Genomic DNA, 16959 nt, shown 5'->3' with positions numbered 1-16959 from the left:
CTGTCTCCATCCATGTCTTCACATCTTCTTGCGATGTCTTGCAACTAAGGGTGGTTTCGCTTGGCAAGTGCAAGATTCTATTGACGTAAAATGGCCCCCATCTGTTCACCATCTCCTGCACTTTTCTCGGTACAACTGGGCAAAGTCCGTATTGATCTGAAAATAAACACAAAAACTGTGAAATATCAGTGATAAGGAAGTGGAAAATGAAAAACAGAAACGCTTGACAAAAAAAAAAAGGAAGAAAACAAATATGCTTCGGGGGTATAAACGGTCGCCATAGCCACATTTCTAGATTTTTATGTAATTAATTATTTCTTATTGGTCTCGAGGGTTGTATTTCATGCTGGAGGAAAAAATGAGACCGATATCTCTGATTTTTGTTTCAGATGTTATCGTTAAAATCAATTTTTAGAAATACCAGGGATGTCTTGCATATCTAAACACCAAGAAGGGATAGTCCTGACAGAGTACTCCTTGGAGTACAAATTATACAAATAACAGGTAATTTGCATTCCCGTTATCTTAAAGAATATTAAAAGTAAAAAATAAAAAAAGGTCTCATATATTGTAAAACTTCACTACATTCTCTCACTGGTGTATGTGATGCTTAATGCATACATCTCAGCCAGAAGTGTAGATCTGTAGAATTTTTAAGTCTAGATCCTTCTACTCAAACACAGATCACCACATTGATTATGCTACAAAGAGAAAGACTGGAGTAGAATACCTTTATCCAGGTGCGAAATCTTGTTCCATTGCACGAGTTAATCCCATACATTATTTGTTTCATACAACGCCTTCAACAATAACACTAACAGACTTACTAGTTCAAGAAAGAGTCTTGAATTCAGTGCAGAAATGGCAACCATAAGGCCTAGGTGTCCAGGCCTACTACTGAGTGGTAGTAATAATAGTAGAAGTATTTTCATGGAATGCAAATCAGTAGCACATTCACATTACATACACATGTACGCAGCCGAGTGCAAGTAGCATTGAAGTTGATTATTCCAGTAAAATGAGTGACATGATGCACGCTTGATAGTAAGAGTGTTGAGTGCACACGCCAAAGGTAATTGTTTATTGTGACATCAGACTCAGTAGACCTAGTCATGCAATGGAACAGAAACTGTTTATTAATTGTAGACCCCCTATTTTATGGGAGTCAATAGAAATTGGTGATGTCAGCCAATATGGCCCATGCGATAGAAGTTTTTACAGTTCAGAGCTTGACGCCACTGCACTGGCATTGCAACATTGGCGCCCTAAACCCTGGGGCGCTCATCACAAAGGGGGCTTCGTGTTTGGGCTGGTCGCAGTTCTATTGTAGCGCCCATATAGGGTCTACGTACTAGTGGCCTAAACCAGGGAGCACCTCCCTGCCTAAACACAACGTTAAAAATAAAACCCATCTAACAGCATATGCCCTACATTTTATCACAGCATAGTGGGGCATGATAAGGCCTAGAACTGTGCCTTTCTACGTAGAAATTGACAAATTAAACCTTACAAGAGTGTAGGAAGGGGTGAACTGACACTAACTTGTTACTGTTACTCAGTGTTAGACGACAGTTAACCGTTAGGCCTACGCTACAGTAGCCTGTTATGCCCATAGCTTTACCTTTCAGTCAAGACACCAACATCGTAAATCATTAGGTAGAATGGGCGCTTTATAAGAGTCCCTGTGTTATTACACTTGTACTTGCAGTTTCACCGAAATAGAGCCCCCACAATACTAGTATAACGTTAGCCTACATGTAACTTGTTACAATGTTTGGATAGACACATTAGCCATGAACAGCTAACGTTAGCACTGGCGCTTCAGGGATGGACAGCGCTGTATACAGCGGCAAGGCTCCAAACTCGCCAAAAATGTAGGGCGGTTAGTGCACATCTTAACATCTTTTATCCATGGTTACTGAGTCCCAGAGTTATCAAACACATTCTTAAGCATTCATACAGTAATATGCTCACCTTTAAGCAACTTGGTCAAGCTTCCGTCAGATCATGCCCTCAAAAAACTCCGGCCTGCATGACTTCTGCCTTCAAGACCAACTCAACTGTTCGAGTCAATAGCGTTTGTTTGCAAATGGTCGATGGTAGGTAGGTACGTACAAGTACTATAGTACATGCACAATGTACATATTGTGCACTGAATGTGTGTGTAGACTACGCTATCTAGCATCGCATGAAGCAAAGTGACGGCCAGCGCCAATTCCGGTTTTAGGCGGTTCAAGATAGCGCATGACGTCATTTACAAGTCATCTGATTGGCTGAAAGTTTAAGTCCTTGTTAGATTTAGATTGCGAACAGCTTCGACACTCAACTTTTAATCGAAGCCACCTAAAATAAGTCTTAAAGACTTAAAATATTTTAAGTCGTAAGAAAGATTTAAAATTTAAGTCCTAGAAATTAAGAGAGTGGGATTTTGCTCGAGTGCACAAAAATACAACCAAATATTTATCTAAGTAAAGCGCAGCGCAGCGAATCGAAAGAAGGGCAACGAATTGGCGCGAAAACAACGTTTAGTCGACAACAATCAAGTTTACGTCGGGTTTCCCCGACTGAAACGCGACCCTCATATCAAAGCATTTGAATGAAAATGACTACTTTCTAAAGCATTAGTGTCACATTATGATCTGTTGAGATTGTTGTCTTCCAATCCTACGGGTAATATTATTTTTGAAAGGATACCAAGACGACAGTGGTCGTCGACCATAAAAAAGATCATGCAGACCATAAATAGTAACCCTACCTCAAGTTTCAAGTTTCAAGATTAGTTTATTTCACATCTTTTGGCAGAATAACAGCATCAACAAAACACAACTATATATGCATTACGTATCATATTTCACTTTAGAATCATAATCAATAAAATACAATCATTAATATCATGAGAAAAAAATAGATGGAAATAAGGTCAGATGACATCATAATCATCTGACACAAGAAAGAGCAGCAGACGGTAGACGTGACACTTGACACCTTCATCGAAGTGCATCGCTTGGTTTGGCCACACTTTATATTCGCTGCTATAAGAACCACACTATGACCCGAGTCTTATCCCAGTCGGTCCGTTTACAGATAATCTCTTCATTCGCTTACAACTCTTGTAATTGCTATGCACTTTGAGCCTGCTACGAAAGTATTGATGATTATCTTCTTGAGACACAGTAAAGAAATTTATTTCCAACGCATGATGTTAAAAGTGAATATGAACTGCTTTGTAAAAGCGATTACGGAAGACTGCTGCTGGAATCGACATTGCAATATTGATATGTAAGGTGGTATATCAAAGAAGTATAGAATGCCAATACAAACACAATTTGATAATCACGCAATCCCCTGCGTTGTACTATTTACATATAAGATTAGAAATCTTATAGCGCTGTAACAACACCGCGTTGCAAATCAAAGTGAACTTTAGTTAATCACGATTTTTTTTTTGTCCTTAATTCCGTATTTTTTGTGTTGTGTTGTTTTGTTTTTGTTTTGTTTTTCAGCTGGTCCGTCTGCATAAGAAGAAACGAGTTGTATCACAACCACGTACTTTCTAAACTCGTTCATGTGTCGTTGGCTCAGATTTAAACGTCATCGTCTCATTTTTATTTTCACTCGTGTAAGCATGTGAATGTGTATACTTGTGTGATAATTTCGAGGGTATAGCAGATTATGGAAGGAAATCTTAACACAATTGTCATGTCAAGACAGAATCTTTATGGTATCTTCCATGACTGTTTGCAAACGACCAAAATATATATTATATTACATTATATTCATCCCTCATATTGCCTTATTTAAATTACGGTATTCTTGTATGGGGAAATACATATCAAACTCTTTTGGATAAATTACTTCTGCTACAAAAGAAGTCACTGCGTATTATATGTCACACTGCATATTTGTCTCATACTGATCCGTTATTTTTTGAAAATAAAATATTTAAAATTAAAGATTTGTATTTGTTTAATTTAGGACAATTTATGTATAATTACAATAAAAATAATCTTCCATATATATTTGAATCAATGTTTTCAAAAAATCAATCTGTTCATAATTATCCTACAAGGCAATCCAACGAATTTCATTTACCATTTTTTAGGACTTTGCTGGCTCAGCAAACCTTCATCTACGAGGGGCCTAAGTATTGGAACTCACTTCCCAACGACATAATAACAGCACAAACTTTGAATTCTTTTAAGAATAAATTAAAATTCTTTCTGTTGAAATCTTATGATATACAACCAAATTAGTTTCGGTTTCATTCTCTCAATCAAGTCGTTTGTTTGTTTGTTTGTTTGTTTTTACAAGTATTAAGATATCATACAGAAATCATCTTTTAAGGAAAACAATCTGTCTAACATAAGTTTACCTCAGATATTTATTTTATTGTACCAGCAACAGTGAGTCTATTCTCTTTCTCTTTTTTCTTATATCCGTTCCTATGCATTCATACCGGCATATGCACCCAATCAATCGCAATTTCAAACCAGGGAGCGTTGTATTGTTTTGTTATTGCATTTTAATCATGAAGTACAGTATGCTTGTGTCCACGATGGCGCGTGTTGTACCATAGTCTTATTTCCCCCCTTTTTGTTTTTTTTTTCTTCTTCTTTTTTTCCCCTTCCTAAGTTAATTTCATGTCAGTTGACATTGGTTTCTTTGACCTTGTGTACGTATTTTTTGAGGGTCCCATACCCTACAAGCTTTGCTTTTTAAGTGGGACCCTCCATTTCCATTCTAATCTTTGTATTAGGTATAATATACCTTAGAAACGAAATTCTGTTGTTACTCGTGACCACTTGTACGTTTTCTTTGAAATTGTTATAAATTTGTTCTGTAAATGTATTGTATATATTTTTTCTGTTTATTCAATGGAAATGGAAATAAAATTGAATTGAATTGAATTGAATTGAAATACATGGGAGCAATATACACTGTAGTCCATAGCCACATGTATTTCATACTTTCGTTATTCTTGTTTTTCGTTATCATTTCATACGGTGCTGGGCAAGGAAATATTTTTCTCATTCTCTTCCCACAACTCAGATTTTTTTTTGTTTTTGTTTTGGTATAAGCTGGTGTAAGAAAAAAACCCACAAAATCTTCTGTATTCACGTTTAATCTTATTGTATGAATAATACTAGCAGAGATGCAGAAAATAATCAAGGAGGTACTCAGTCCTATAACTGATCAGTGTTGTGCGCATCTATCCTTCGAGGCTGTACAGAAAAGGAATTCCATGAAAGAATTTGCCACTGATGCGTTCGATAGAGTTGATGCCCCGAGGGGTCGGCTTATAGCAAACGGATTTTTTCATTTCGACGTCACTCTGATTTGTCGGCATAATCCTTTTACTTATTGCCTCTTCATGGTTGTTTTTTATGTATAATGAGTATAATAATAAATTCATCAGATATTTTTGTGACGTCTAGATCGTCATTGATGATGTCACTTTCACTTGGATCCTATCGTAAGGCAGATGAACATGACAAAATAATTCCCAGAATATTTCTATTTTTAGTTCCCTATATTTCAATCACGTCAATACTCCCCTTTTTGAAACAAACAAGGGGACCAATTAACAAACAAACAAACAAACAAATAAAATGATGATAAAAATCCCTTTAAGTGTAAGATCAAAACAGGCATTACTCAGCGATGCGCGGGAGAGAAGCGAAGGCGTGCGCGCTTAAAACGTAGACGATCCTCTTAGTGCATTAAATATGAGAACCCACGAAAGACCCCGCCCAAGAGCATGATTACCTTTCACTGCCTTTTGCGTCGCGAATAACCCCTGTAAATTTCACTGCATCTTCAGGCTAATGTAAAGTCCTAAAAACAACAACAAACACCCCACGAAGTAAATCAAACAACCCAGCACTCTGAAGGAACATACTTTTCAGATTGAACTGATGATCAACACAAATCCTCCCCTAACACTTGTTTTGAAACTGACATGACTTTTACTAATTAGTTATATTATATGCCTTGAATAATTTTGACATAAGCTCGTTACTTTTATAGGAGATATTGAGTGTTTGTAATTTCAAAATTTCCGTTTTTTCAATCGATTTCAGAGAGTGAAAATATTCGAAATACTTACACTAAAAATTTTGTTTTAAGTCATTTTGTGAGAAAAGAGAGATAAAAAGACGTGTCAACTTCCACCTCACTTGCTCACAGGGCTGGAGGAGCGAGGGTGGGGGGTTGCTTGTTTAACCCGAAAGTGGCATCAGTTGCGCTGAAGCCCCCCTTATTTATTGTCAGCTGATGAAACCCGGAAGTGGCACAAGTATGAAGTGCGACACCCCCCCCCCCCCCCCACACACACACACACACTTACTTCTGAGAACGTGGCGCCGGCCATGTCTGATATTAGGTGGTGAACCAGTCTCTAAACTAAGATGTTTTGAACATAAACAATATTACACTTTATAGCCGAATGCTTTTTTTTTGTGCATGAGATAGCTCAGTGTCATGAAGTTCAAAGCCTCTGACGTATACTTTAGTCTATTACCCAAACAACTCACCTTAGAGTATTCGTAAGAAAAGATCTCAAGAGGATTACAGTGAATTATCGTGGATTTCGACACCGTGGGCAGAGCAAATCCCGTTGCAACGATTCATTCAGAGTCAACTTTTTTTTTCGAATCTCTCTCCCGACTCGCCACGCACGTACTGCAACAGGTTCCTGCGAGTTCACTTCTTACCCATAGCAGACGATGACCTGCGGTGAAGGACAGCTTCAGAAGTTCATAGGTGCAGCGTTTTCATGTCGCAAGTGGGTTTCCAGTTCTAACCAACGCGTCAAAATATGGCCTCATATCTGATACCACCTTCCATGCCTTATCAAATCGAACGTAAATGCTCTCCTGTCCGTTGATTCGTAATTGCACGCGTTCCCTTTTGTGGCATCACGAGACAGACACTGGTCCAATAAGACCATGCACGGGCTAGATACTTTGCAGATGAGGTCCACGAGCTCTCTAACACTTGGCAAAAAGGGCCAACGAGTATAACCTACGTCATTACGACCTCATGGACGTTTTTGCCTATGGTGTCGTGGGTTTTAAACCTATTTCCCTAGTATAAGGTCTAGATCGTGGGTCTTTTTTACTTTGTGTCTAGTTCTTGGGCCGTATGACCCCGTAGGTGTCTCATGGGATGACCCAAGAATATTAGACATCCTGAGATACAGACAGTTAATGCCAAATTATACACTTTTAGTAGTATGATATCATACTTTTTTTGATTATCATTTATGTTTACAAAATAAAATGCTCTTATACATTACAAGAGAATAAGAGGATACTTATTAATATACGATTTAGAGGAGAGTGATGATTAATTAATAATACGTAATAGCATTTGATATTTTGAATATTATATTATAAGATTAAAGAGTAATAGCATGTATATGTTCTTCATTTTGCTATGTTGGTCATTCATGTAAGCATGCATGATTTATTTGGTTAATTGGTAACCCGTTGTAGGGAGCAGAATTGAATTTGATATACGAACACTTTGCCTTGAGAGATTCTGGTGAAAACCATAATTGGCAGAGGTTACGCCAGAATGAGGGGTGCCCTCAAGTGAATAGTATACTATTGGAGGCACCGAGGCCAAGAATTTTGACAACAATCTCAAAATTAGGCAAATTATAGTAATTTCATTTTTTGGATGAATATAAATTTAGACAAAAGAAGGGGGAAATAAGGCAAGCAGTCGTGTGGTGCATGGATGTGAATTTTTAGTTGTGGAGGGATCGATACTGCGATCGTACGGAGAAAAGTGAACGCACGGGGCGGCACGCGATGTCACAACTGCTTTGTGATGTAACAATTTGTTTGTGACGTCATTACACAAATAGCGCACATAAAAAGGGACGTAATTTCCAAAATTATGTACAATGACTCAAACATGGTAACATTTTGAAATAGTTGAAAATACATGTGAATATACACATGGAGGTCTTTTAACTAATCACTAGAGGATAGATTCTCCAACATAATTATGATGGAATGTATATTTTGGATAACTTATGTCATGATTCGTTTGCAACTTACAGATCAAGGTGTTTTTTTTCCTTGAACCAACCTATCTATGCGCTCCTTTGAATTTTATGATAGAACACTAATCAGGACAACGACGTTGATGATGAGAACAATAGCACAAATAAGCATGAAAACATCAACGCATCATAAGTCTATATCTTTCTTTAAGTAAAGGACCAATTTCAGGACCCTGACATATCTAAATCGTCTCCTTAGCTTCGACTTCAGGTGGCTAAAATGAAATTTTCACACACAAAAAAAGCAGATACAAGCGAAGTGACAGCTTTGTCTTTTATTCCTCTTGAATCTTTGTGTATCTCTGAGCCTACGACTATTAATTAGAATAAATTTTGATTTTCTCGTGATTATACATAATACATCGATTACAGACAATTCACATCGCATTCCTATACGCGGGAGACTACACAGAGGAATGTTATACACACGGCCCATCGAATCAACAATGCAGCGTATGAGGTGAGCCAGTAAATCCTTAATGTACTGTATATATACACAGTAGACACATACAATTTGTACCTTTTTGTCGTTGTTTTATATGTATTTTGATTACCGTTCAGCTAGCTTACCTATCAACGTACAGTCAGCCACCGTTACTTGTAATTCCTCATATGAGTTACAATATGGTATATAACAGTACACCCTTAAGTACCCTGGCGCCCCCTATTTATGAAGTAGGCGTATTTTGTGATTAGAGATGTTTTACAGTCCATCAGCGTACAATAAACCCGCAATTATCTCCTACCTGCTTTGCCACCCACCAACCTTTACTCAGTTACTTTGAGCAAACAGGTGTAAAAAAAAAGAAGAAGAAGATTTCTTCTTTCTTCTCACCTTCCCCTAAATTCCTTGACCTATTTGGATCATTCTACTGGTGAAGAGTAAACATTGTGATCGGCATAGTTTGATATGCAAAGCTAAAGGAACAACAGGCTTTGTGGTCACAGTTTTTTTTATTTTTTTTAAAATTGTAGTATAGCTTAAGATGCAATTATTTCTTTAGGGTGTGGTTTAGTTTTATAGCTGTATTTTTGTATCCAGACCCAGTAACAACTAGAAAGAAAATATGCAAATAAAGCAGAAGATAAAAGTCGACATATAGTGTCCATTTAGGGACCTATTCCTTTACCATATGACCATGGCTATTGTTCCGAAGAACACAACATCGAAAAGAAGGGATGTCATTACCATAAGAATGATGAGAATGTGTGAAGATTAAAAAAAAAAAAACTGCGGGAGACCGCCATTGGAAGAAGAGCTTCACTTAATTGCGACCCCAAATTAGATAAGCAAAATGAGAGCATCTACACATATACATTGTATACTACGCCAGCGTATTATATTCCCAAGGGACTGGCAAGAAATTTGTGCGAACAGGATTCCCTGTTATGTGCGTATATAAGTGCATGTGCTGGTAAAATGTGTTTGGGGTTGCATAGCTTCATTGGATTGCATCGCTGTAACATAGAATTAATGTGAGAAAATGATTGTTATGTATTTGATGGGTGATAGTGGAAAATATTTCTGAATTTGTAAACTGTTTCCGTGTATAGAATCACTGACATTTTTTGCACCACCTTGTTCTCATGCACATACAGTGAGTAATATAGTGTGATATAAATCGCACTATACTAAGCCCAGCGCAGATAAAGAGTATACCAGCCAAAATCATCACAGAACAAATTCCAGACCAGTTTAAACGTTTGTCTGAAAAGAAAGAGTAAAATTTGGTTAGCACACGAAACAGTGAAAATTGTATCAAAAGCAGACAAAATCTAGGGAAGATATGACATGTTGAAGTTTCGTTAATTTCCGCAAAACAGTTCTTGAATAGTTGATATAGATACATTTGTATATATATCTTATCAACTATTCGAGAACTGTTTTGCGATAATTGAGTGAGCTGATGATGTCATCACCTCACAATTGTCCACTGATAGTGCAGAAAACCTGAAAAGAGATTTCAATGGTTCTTATAGAAAAGCGTATGTTAAAATGTACTGTTATTCTTGGCCGAATAACTTCACAACAATAATCGCTCAGATCGCTCATAATTTGACTGAGGCTGCGTTTGAGCAACAACAACAACAACAACAACAATAAACAAACAAAACGAAAAAGACCAAAACTCGAAATTTCCAAGATTATTGGTACAAAATGTGTAAGTTCATTCTCTTATTTGGATATTCATATTGACATCTAAAAAAACCCCATGAAATATGGAATATAACCATAGATTAGGTTTTATATTTTTATTGCATGCTTTGACGATATCCCCCCAAAAAAACACAAAAAACAACAACAACAACAAAAACAAAACTAGATGAAATTTTTATGTTCTTCATTGCTCCAAACCGACTTATTGATGGAAGCAGGTTATGATAGAATATACACTACACCAGGATTGGAAGCGCTAGATACGATTTGTCATTGCGATGGTAGCACACAATACTATGTTCCCGAAAGAGACATATATGACTGCACCTGTTACTCTGTCTCGTGTGAAGAATTCAAACAATGGTCACACTAATTATGTCGATAGTTGACTTGGGCGCTCCATCTGTGTCCCTCATCACATGTATATAACCATCTTTTTCTTCTCGACTTTGAATCGACATGATTGTGATACCACTAATGTGATAGAAGTGGGTCAAGCTACTTTAAAACTGTCGGGCTCATCATACATTAATCCTGAACGTTGTGTAGGTCAGAACCACGTCCCCTTGTGAAACTAGGAGGTGAGTTTAAAGGACTGTTCTCAAAATTCAGCCAGATCATGTTCGACATATGGCTTCGCAAATATTTTTGATCCGGTTATGTCTAACGTATACCTGATGTGATAACTTCATTTACTACAATTTCGTATGATCGAAGTTGACACTCTCTACTCAAGTGCACATTCCGCGCCGGTCACATCTTACTACTGTACGTGAACGTCTCATATCACCCCTATCGTTCTGGCATCCAGATCCCGATGATGCCGTAATTTGACAAGCAGCGGGATGCATATTATATCCCCCTTTCCCGCGACTCATCCTATAGACATTATAAATGATAAAGTTCACGTGGAGGGCTTGGAAAGTACACATAACATATACAAACAAGGCTTTTACCTTTCACATTTTTTAAAAACGGGGTTTTGAAGGTACAATTAAGCCCCGTTACATCAAGATGAAACTTTTATAGGGAATAAAACTGGATTTTTCGAGCAGATACTACCACGTGCCCATCAAGAACAAACCCCTATCTTTGGTTCCCCCTCTCTGCTATGATGTCTTTACAAAGTCTTGATATATATTTTCAAATAGGAATACATGCATTGTTGAGTAGGTTGGCTAATTTACCAGGTATATGATACAACTCATATCATAATGACAAACTGGAGCAATCAATTTGTATATACCGGGGTACATAATTATACTCAGTGCTAGAATTTTTAGGAATTGCGAGGCACCACTATGTACCCTTCATCAGGGGCGGATCCAGGAATTCTGTAAAAGGGGGGGGGGGCGTGACTAATATTTCTGGTACCACTTCCGGGTTTTCTTTCATTTTTTCTTTTTATTTATTTTGTTTTTAACGAAAAATAAAGGGGGGGGGGGCGTGCGCCGGTTGCGCCCCCTCTGGATCCGCCACTGCTTCATGGAAAACTATTAACACAGGAAGTCATGATAATTCTAAATGACAACCAGTCGCATGCATCCACGATCTCCGCATGAAGTGGTGAGGCAATTGCCTCACCACCAATTGAACCCTATATAGCCCGACTGACTTAACTCAGTAGATTGATTGGATTTGGGTTCTTTCGCTGAGGTGGCACAGAAGCCAAGACATTACTGAACAGCATGGATTCCTCATTGCTCCAGACGATGACATTAAAGGAAACCAAAACCCAAAGAGAAATGTGGATTGAGTGAAAGCAGCAACATTAGTAGAACATAATCAGTGAAAGTTTGAGGAAAATCGGGCAATCGATGCAAAAGTTATGCATTTTTAAAGTTTTGGTGTTGAAACAGCTGGATGAGGGGACCACTAGAGGACGGTTATGATGTCATGTGTGGACAACAATATAATGAAAATATAAAATGATTTCCACAAAAAATTAATTTTACATGAAAATTACACTTTCCATGAACTTGATACTAATGACATATGTTACGGGTAGCAATTATTCCCCCTGCTTTCTGAGAGCGGCCAGTCAAATGCTCTTACATTATGCTAGAAAAGTGAATTTTTTGTGGAATTCCCTTTATATTTTCTTTATATTGTTGTCCAAACATGACATCATAACCTCTAGTAGTCTCCTCATCCAGCGGGATCCAACCATCAAAACTTTGAAAATTCAGAACTTTTGCATTGATTGTCTGATTTTCCCCAAACTTTCACCGATGTGTTCTACTAATGTTTCTGCTTTCACTCAATCCACATTTCTCTATGGGTTTTTGGTTTCCTGTACACCACAACCCCCCCCCCCCCTTACTGTGGGGATATGAGGGGAGGTGATGATGGTGGTACATAATTTAATGGCAGTGGTGTGTGTGTGGGGGGGGGGGCTGGGGGATGATGAGGGGACATAGGAAGGATGTGCTGAGATTTGAATTTGACTAATTCAACAGATGGAGGAACTGTAGAATAGAAAACAAGAGACCACGCAGGTTATCGGGAAGGATGTAGGGATAATGCGCTTCTTTTCCGCTTTCGAACAATGTGTAGATAATTCCCGCTATGTACCTTGGGCGTCCCAGTTTCAAAATTAAGTTGACACACTATAAATCCTTATTACCGTTTTCACCATAATCGAAATTACTGTCGCATCATCATTGTTATCATTGGTGATGACACATTTCCACACAATAACTCCTTAAGTCGGTCCAATGATGTTACATATCCTATAGGTGTAAAGAAAATGAACACAGTGGTTGACGATACTATGAAATACTTTATCTTCATGATGACATGCCAGCAGAATGAGTTTAATATTTTGCCTGCCTCACTAAAAAAATAGTATACAAATACGAGTGAAGTTGTGATTTTACTCAGGGCTTATCAACAAACTTATTGAAGGCGTAGATCAAGATTATTAGGAAAAGAAGTTTAGAGTTTGACTAAGAGAACAGACTTGTTCTGATGCATGTCCGATAGTTGAAATAACGGCGTTTCTTCACAGGACCTTATTATATAAAGTTTTAGAGCTAAACGATCACGAGGGATTGTATTGACGGTAACAATATTCGTCCACAGGGGCGGATCCAGGAATTCCGAAAAAAAGGAGGCGGGGGCGCCGAAAATGCTTCTGGTGCCACTTCCGGGTTTCATAGGCTGACAAGCAAAAGAAAAAAAAAAGAGGCTTCAGCGAGCGCAATAAATTTATTTTCTGCTCACACTATAATAGGCTGAAAAAGATGGTATCTTCCAAAAATAGATTAAAGGAGGCGCCGCGCCCCTTTCATTTTTCTTTTATTTCTTTTGTGTTAACAACAGAAAAAGAAAAAAAATCCGCTTATGCATGGTCCATACGCCGTTTTTCCGGCACATGAATGACCTTCTCTGAAAGTGCGTTTTATAGAACGTCAACATACTAAGACAGTATACGTGTCCGAATATCGGATTTTTACCCCTTTCTCGGGGAAACATACTTCAGTACACCAACACACCTGCACGTCTCTTTGTGCAGGCATATAGTCATGTCTGGCGCCCTGTCCCTCGAATCGTCGTCCTTCAGTGACCTCATTTTGTTGTTGGCATCTCTCCAAACACAGTTGTAACAGAAATCCCCTGTGGTTTTGGAAAATGACCCCAAGGTAAAAACATAATGACCGAGACCTCTTATGCAGCCAAGGTCTATACTCCACGTTCAGGTAGACTGAAATACTAGTATAGCGCACAACCAAATAAACAACAACAATAACAGATGGTAGAAGTTTCACTGAACCTGAAAGTGTAATGATTTGACTATCACATTTTACAAGTATTCCTATGGACCAGTGGTATAATATTGATCGCAGCCACTGTGCGCAATCTACTTAGCACAGGTGTACCATTTCCTGATAATTTTCTCATTAAATTGCTTGCATCAATTTCATTCTCTTTTCCCCCAGATCTATTACACGATGAACTACCCCATAGCACTTTTGCATGAACTCCCAATAAAAGGAAATAACAGTCTTCGCATTAAACTGTTTTCTATTAATTGTATCGATAAATCTGTAACGTATTATAATGCCTTATAGTACAGTGGAAAGGGTAATCATTATAGTTGCTGAATTATTGTCAGAAAGATCTATTTTTATGACCTGCTTCTGCATTTGGTAATGACAGATTGTCAGGACGTGAAATCCCCTTGTCTAATTTGCACAGTATGTGAGTGATTGTGACCGATATGCCACTATCAAACCCAAACCTAATAATCTTAGAATGTTCCACAACGTCCGTTACTTTTCATTCGATTTCGATGAAACTCTTTTAGCCTTCATATATCATCATTCATTATACGAAATGACATTCAGAATCGTTCTATGGACTCGATCGCACATTACCAGAATTTTACCGTTTAAACGTTTGCAGTGATGGCGGATGCAGGAGGGGGCGCACCGGGCGCAAGCCCCCTTTAAATAGAAGAAATAAAAAGAAAAAAAAATGAAAGGGGGCGTGCAAGTGGCACGCCCACTACCTGAAAATACCTGGTTGAGGCCTGTTTTGTTTTGTTTTTGTTTGCTTTTGTTATGTTTTGTTTTTGTCTTTGTTTTTTTGCTTGCCACCAGAAGTTGTAAATAAACCGCTTTGCGCCCCCCTCCCCTTTAACGGAATTCCTGGATCCGCCCGGTTTGTAAATGAATTCTCTGAAGCCCTTGAGGGAAACACAAGGGGATAGCCTATATAGTTAAATGGACTCAATGTCTCATATACAGACACAGCTAGAGGTCTTACTTAAGCTAACGTATTAATTGATGGATTTAAAAATATGATCACAAAGGGTAAATAAATGAAGCGATTAATGCGACATTATCTTGACGTAATTATAAACTTACATTGGAATTCTATGAAAGGATTATCTGATAGACAACGAGGTGAGCATTTCAATGTATAAAGTAATGCCAACTTGATATAGAATTTCCAGGTATACACCTGTGTGTAAGAACTTCCGTGCAGGGGTGGGAGGTATTGCTTTACTCCAAGCTTTATAGCCTTCAATGCATACATTTACGTTATGTTTTCGCCCCTTTCTTTCCTATGTTACGTTGGCATTAGTCACTTGGCTTGTCGCCACTGGTAGTGGACGACACGACACGGTTGTTCGACTGTGCCCCCTAATGAAATCAAACGCAGGGTGTCTGCCCCTTTGCCACCCAGGGTAGTGACCACAGAGATCGCCCCAACTATTGTCCATAACCCCGGCACCTGTTTTGCGCTTTAATTGAGAGTGCCGAAGCTTGTTCGCAGCATTTCCTCTCGCGCGTTTTGCTTCGCTGTCCATAAACTATTTCATCGACATCATTATTATGTACTTTATAACGTATCTTTTCTCGTTCTTGATAATGGGAAACAAATACTTCTGCATTTAGTCACCCTGTAGATTTCTATGTATACAATTGAGGAGACAGCCACACACTGACACAATCATACACGCAAATTATCCGTATATATACATATATAATATATATACATATATATATATATATATATATATATATATATATATATATATATACATATATATATATATATTGTGTATTTGTACACACATATATAATTATACGTATATGTCATAATTATATTCGTTCTTGTATGGTTTGTGAAAAAAAAAATGATTTTGAGACATGCTCTAAATGCTGTTCAAGGAATGAATTGTCAAAGTATAGTTGAATAGACGTTTTAAAAAAAAAGACGACAGCAAACTACTGAAGCTCGTTACATGGATTCTTATCTAATGTTTTCAATTGGAACAGGTGCATTGAACATAAGGAGGTATATGCAATATACATATATAGCACCGGTCTAGTAATCCGGAGGTCTCGGGTTCGAATCCCGATGAAAACCCATTTTCTTTGCTCACAGTTTTCACTCTTTATTATTTGTTTCTGGTCAGTTTTCCCTTTCTTGTTTCAATTTATATATATATATATATATATATATATATATATATATATATATATATATATATATATTAATATACACACATATATATATATATAAATATATACTATAGGCCCTATATATATATATATATATATATATATATATATATATATATATATACATATATAATATAGCTCGCATTGAGTCGCCTTTAAATCATCAGTGAAAACCGTTTTTATGAATGTGAATGCATTAGTAAACAGATCTGACCGGTTTTCATTAAAAAAACACAAAACAAAATGGAATTGAGAATTAGACGGATCAGTGAGAAGGTAAATCATTGTGCAAGTAAGGTGACGGAACCGGTGTTAGATTGAAATAAATATGAATTGAACCAAAACGCTTTCTTTACCGATTTCGCCTGGTTGTATTCCGTGATATTCGTGTTGTAGGTCCACGATGCTGAGATGGACTTGTAGTATTCCTCCATGGCCCTTTCGTTGAACGTGTCTAGGAAAATCTTCGCCTCCGTTTCATTTGTGTTCGTACCCTGGGCCACCGCAGCCGAGACATGCGAGGCAAAGATAGCGCACACCACCAAAAACGACATTGATACTTCGTGATCGAATGCCATGGTGATCTCGCGGTTTCCAACCGAAAAGATCAAATTGGAGAAATTGTCCTCCCTGTAAAATGATGTCAAAGGGAACTTTGTCTTCACAACTGCACAGCTTTTAAGGTGATCCAGGCACTAACAGAAGCTGTGGTAAGTTGGCGGAAAGGACGTCCTGCTCTCACTCCGCTGCCT

At 37.8% G+C, this 16959-nt stretch overlaps 1 protein-coding gene across 1 annotated transcript in view; it reads right to left on the bottom strand.

Moving 5' to 3' along the window:
• The window catches only part of LOC139741887 (angiotensin-converting enzyme-like), a 65056-nt gene extending 48097 nt beyond the window's left edge, over positions 1–16959 (bottom strand). The window contains exon 1 of the mRNA XM_071652462.1: positions 16564–16959. Coding sequence (XP_071508563.1) covers positions 16564–16785 — 222 coding nt within the window. The 5' untranslated portion in view covers positions 16786–16959. The remainder of the gene's footprint in view (positions 1–16563) is intronic.

Source organism: Diadema antillarum, unplaced genomic scaffold, assembly GCF_040938485.1.
Source record: "Diadema antillarum isolate AM-2024a unplaced genomic scaffold, OU_Dant_1.0 seq00000961_RagTag, whole genome shotgun sequence".
Lineage (NCBI taxonomy): Eukaryota > Metazoa > Echinodermata > Echinoidea > Diadematoida > Diadematidae > Diadema > Diadema antillarum.
Note: the sequence above shows the minus strand (reverse complement) of the source record. Positions and strands in the feature narration are given on the sequence as shown.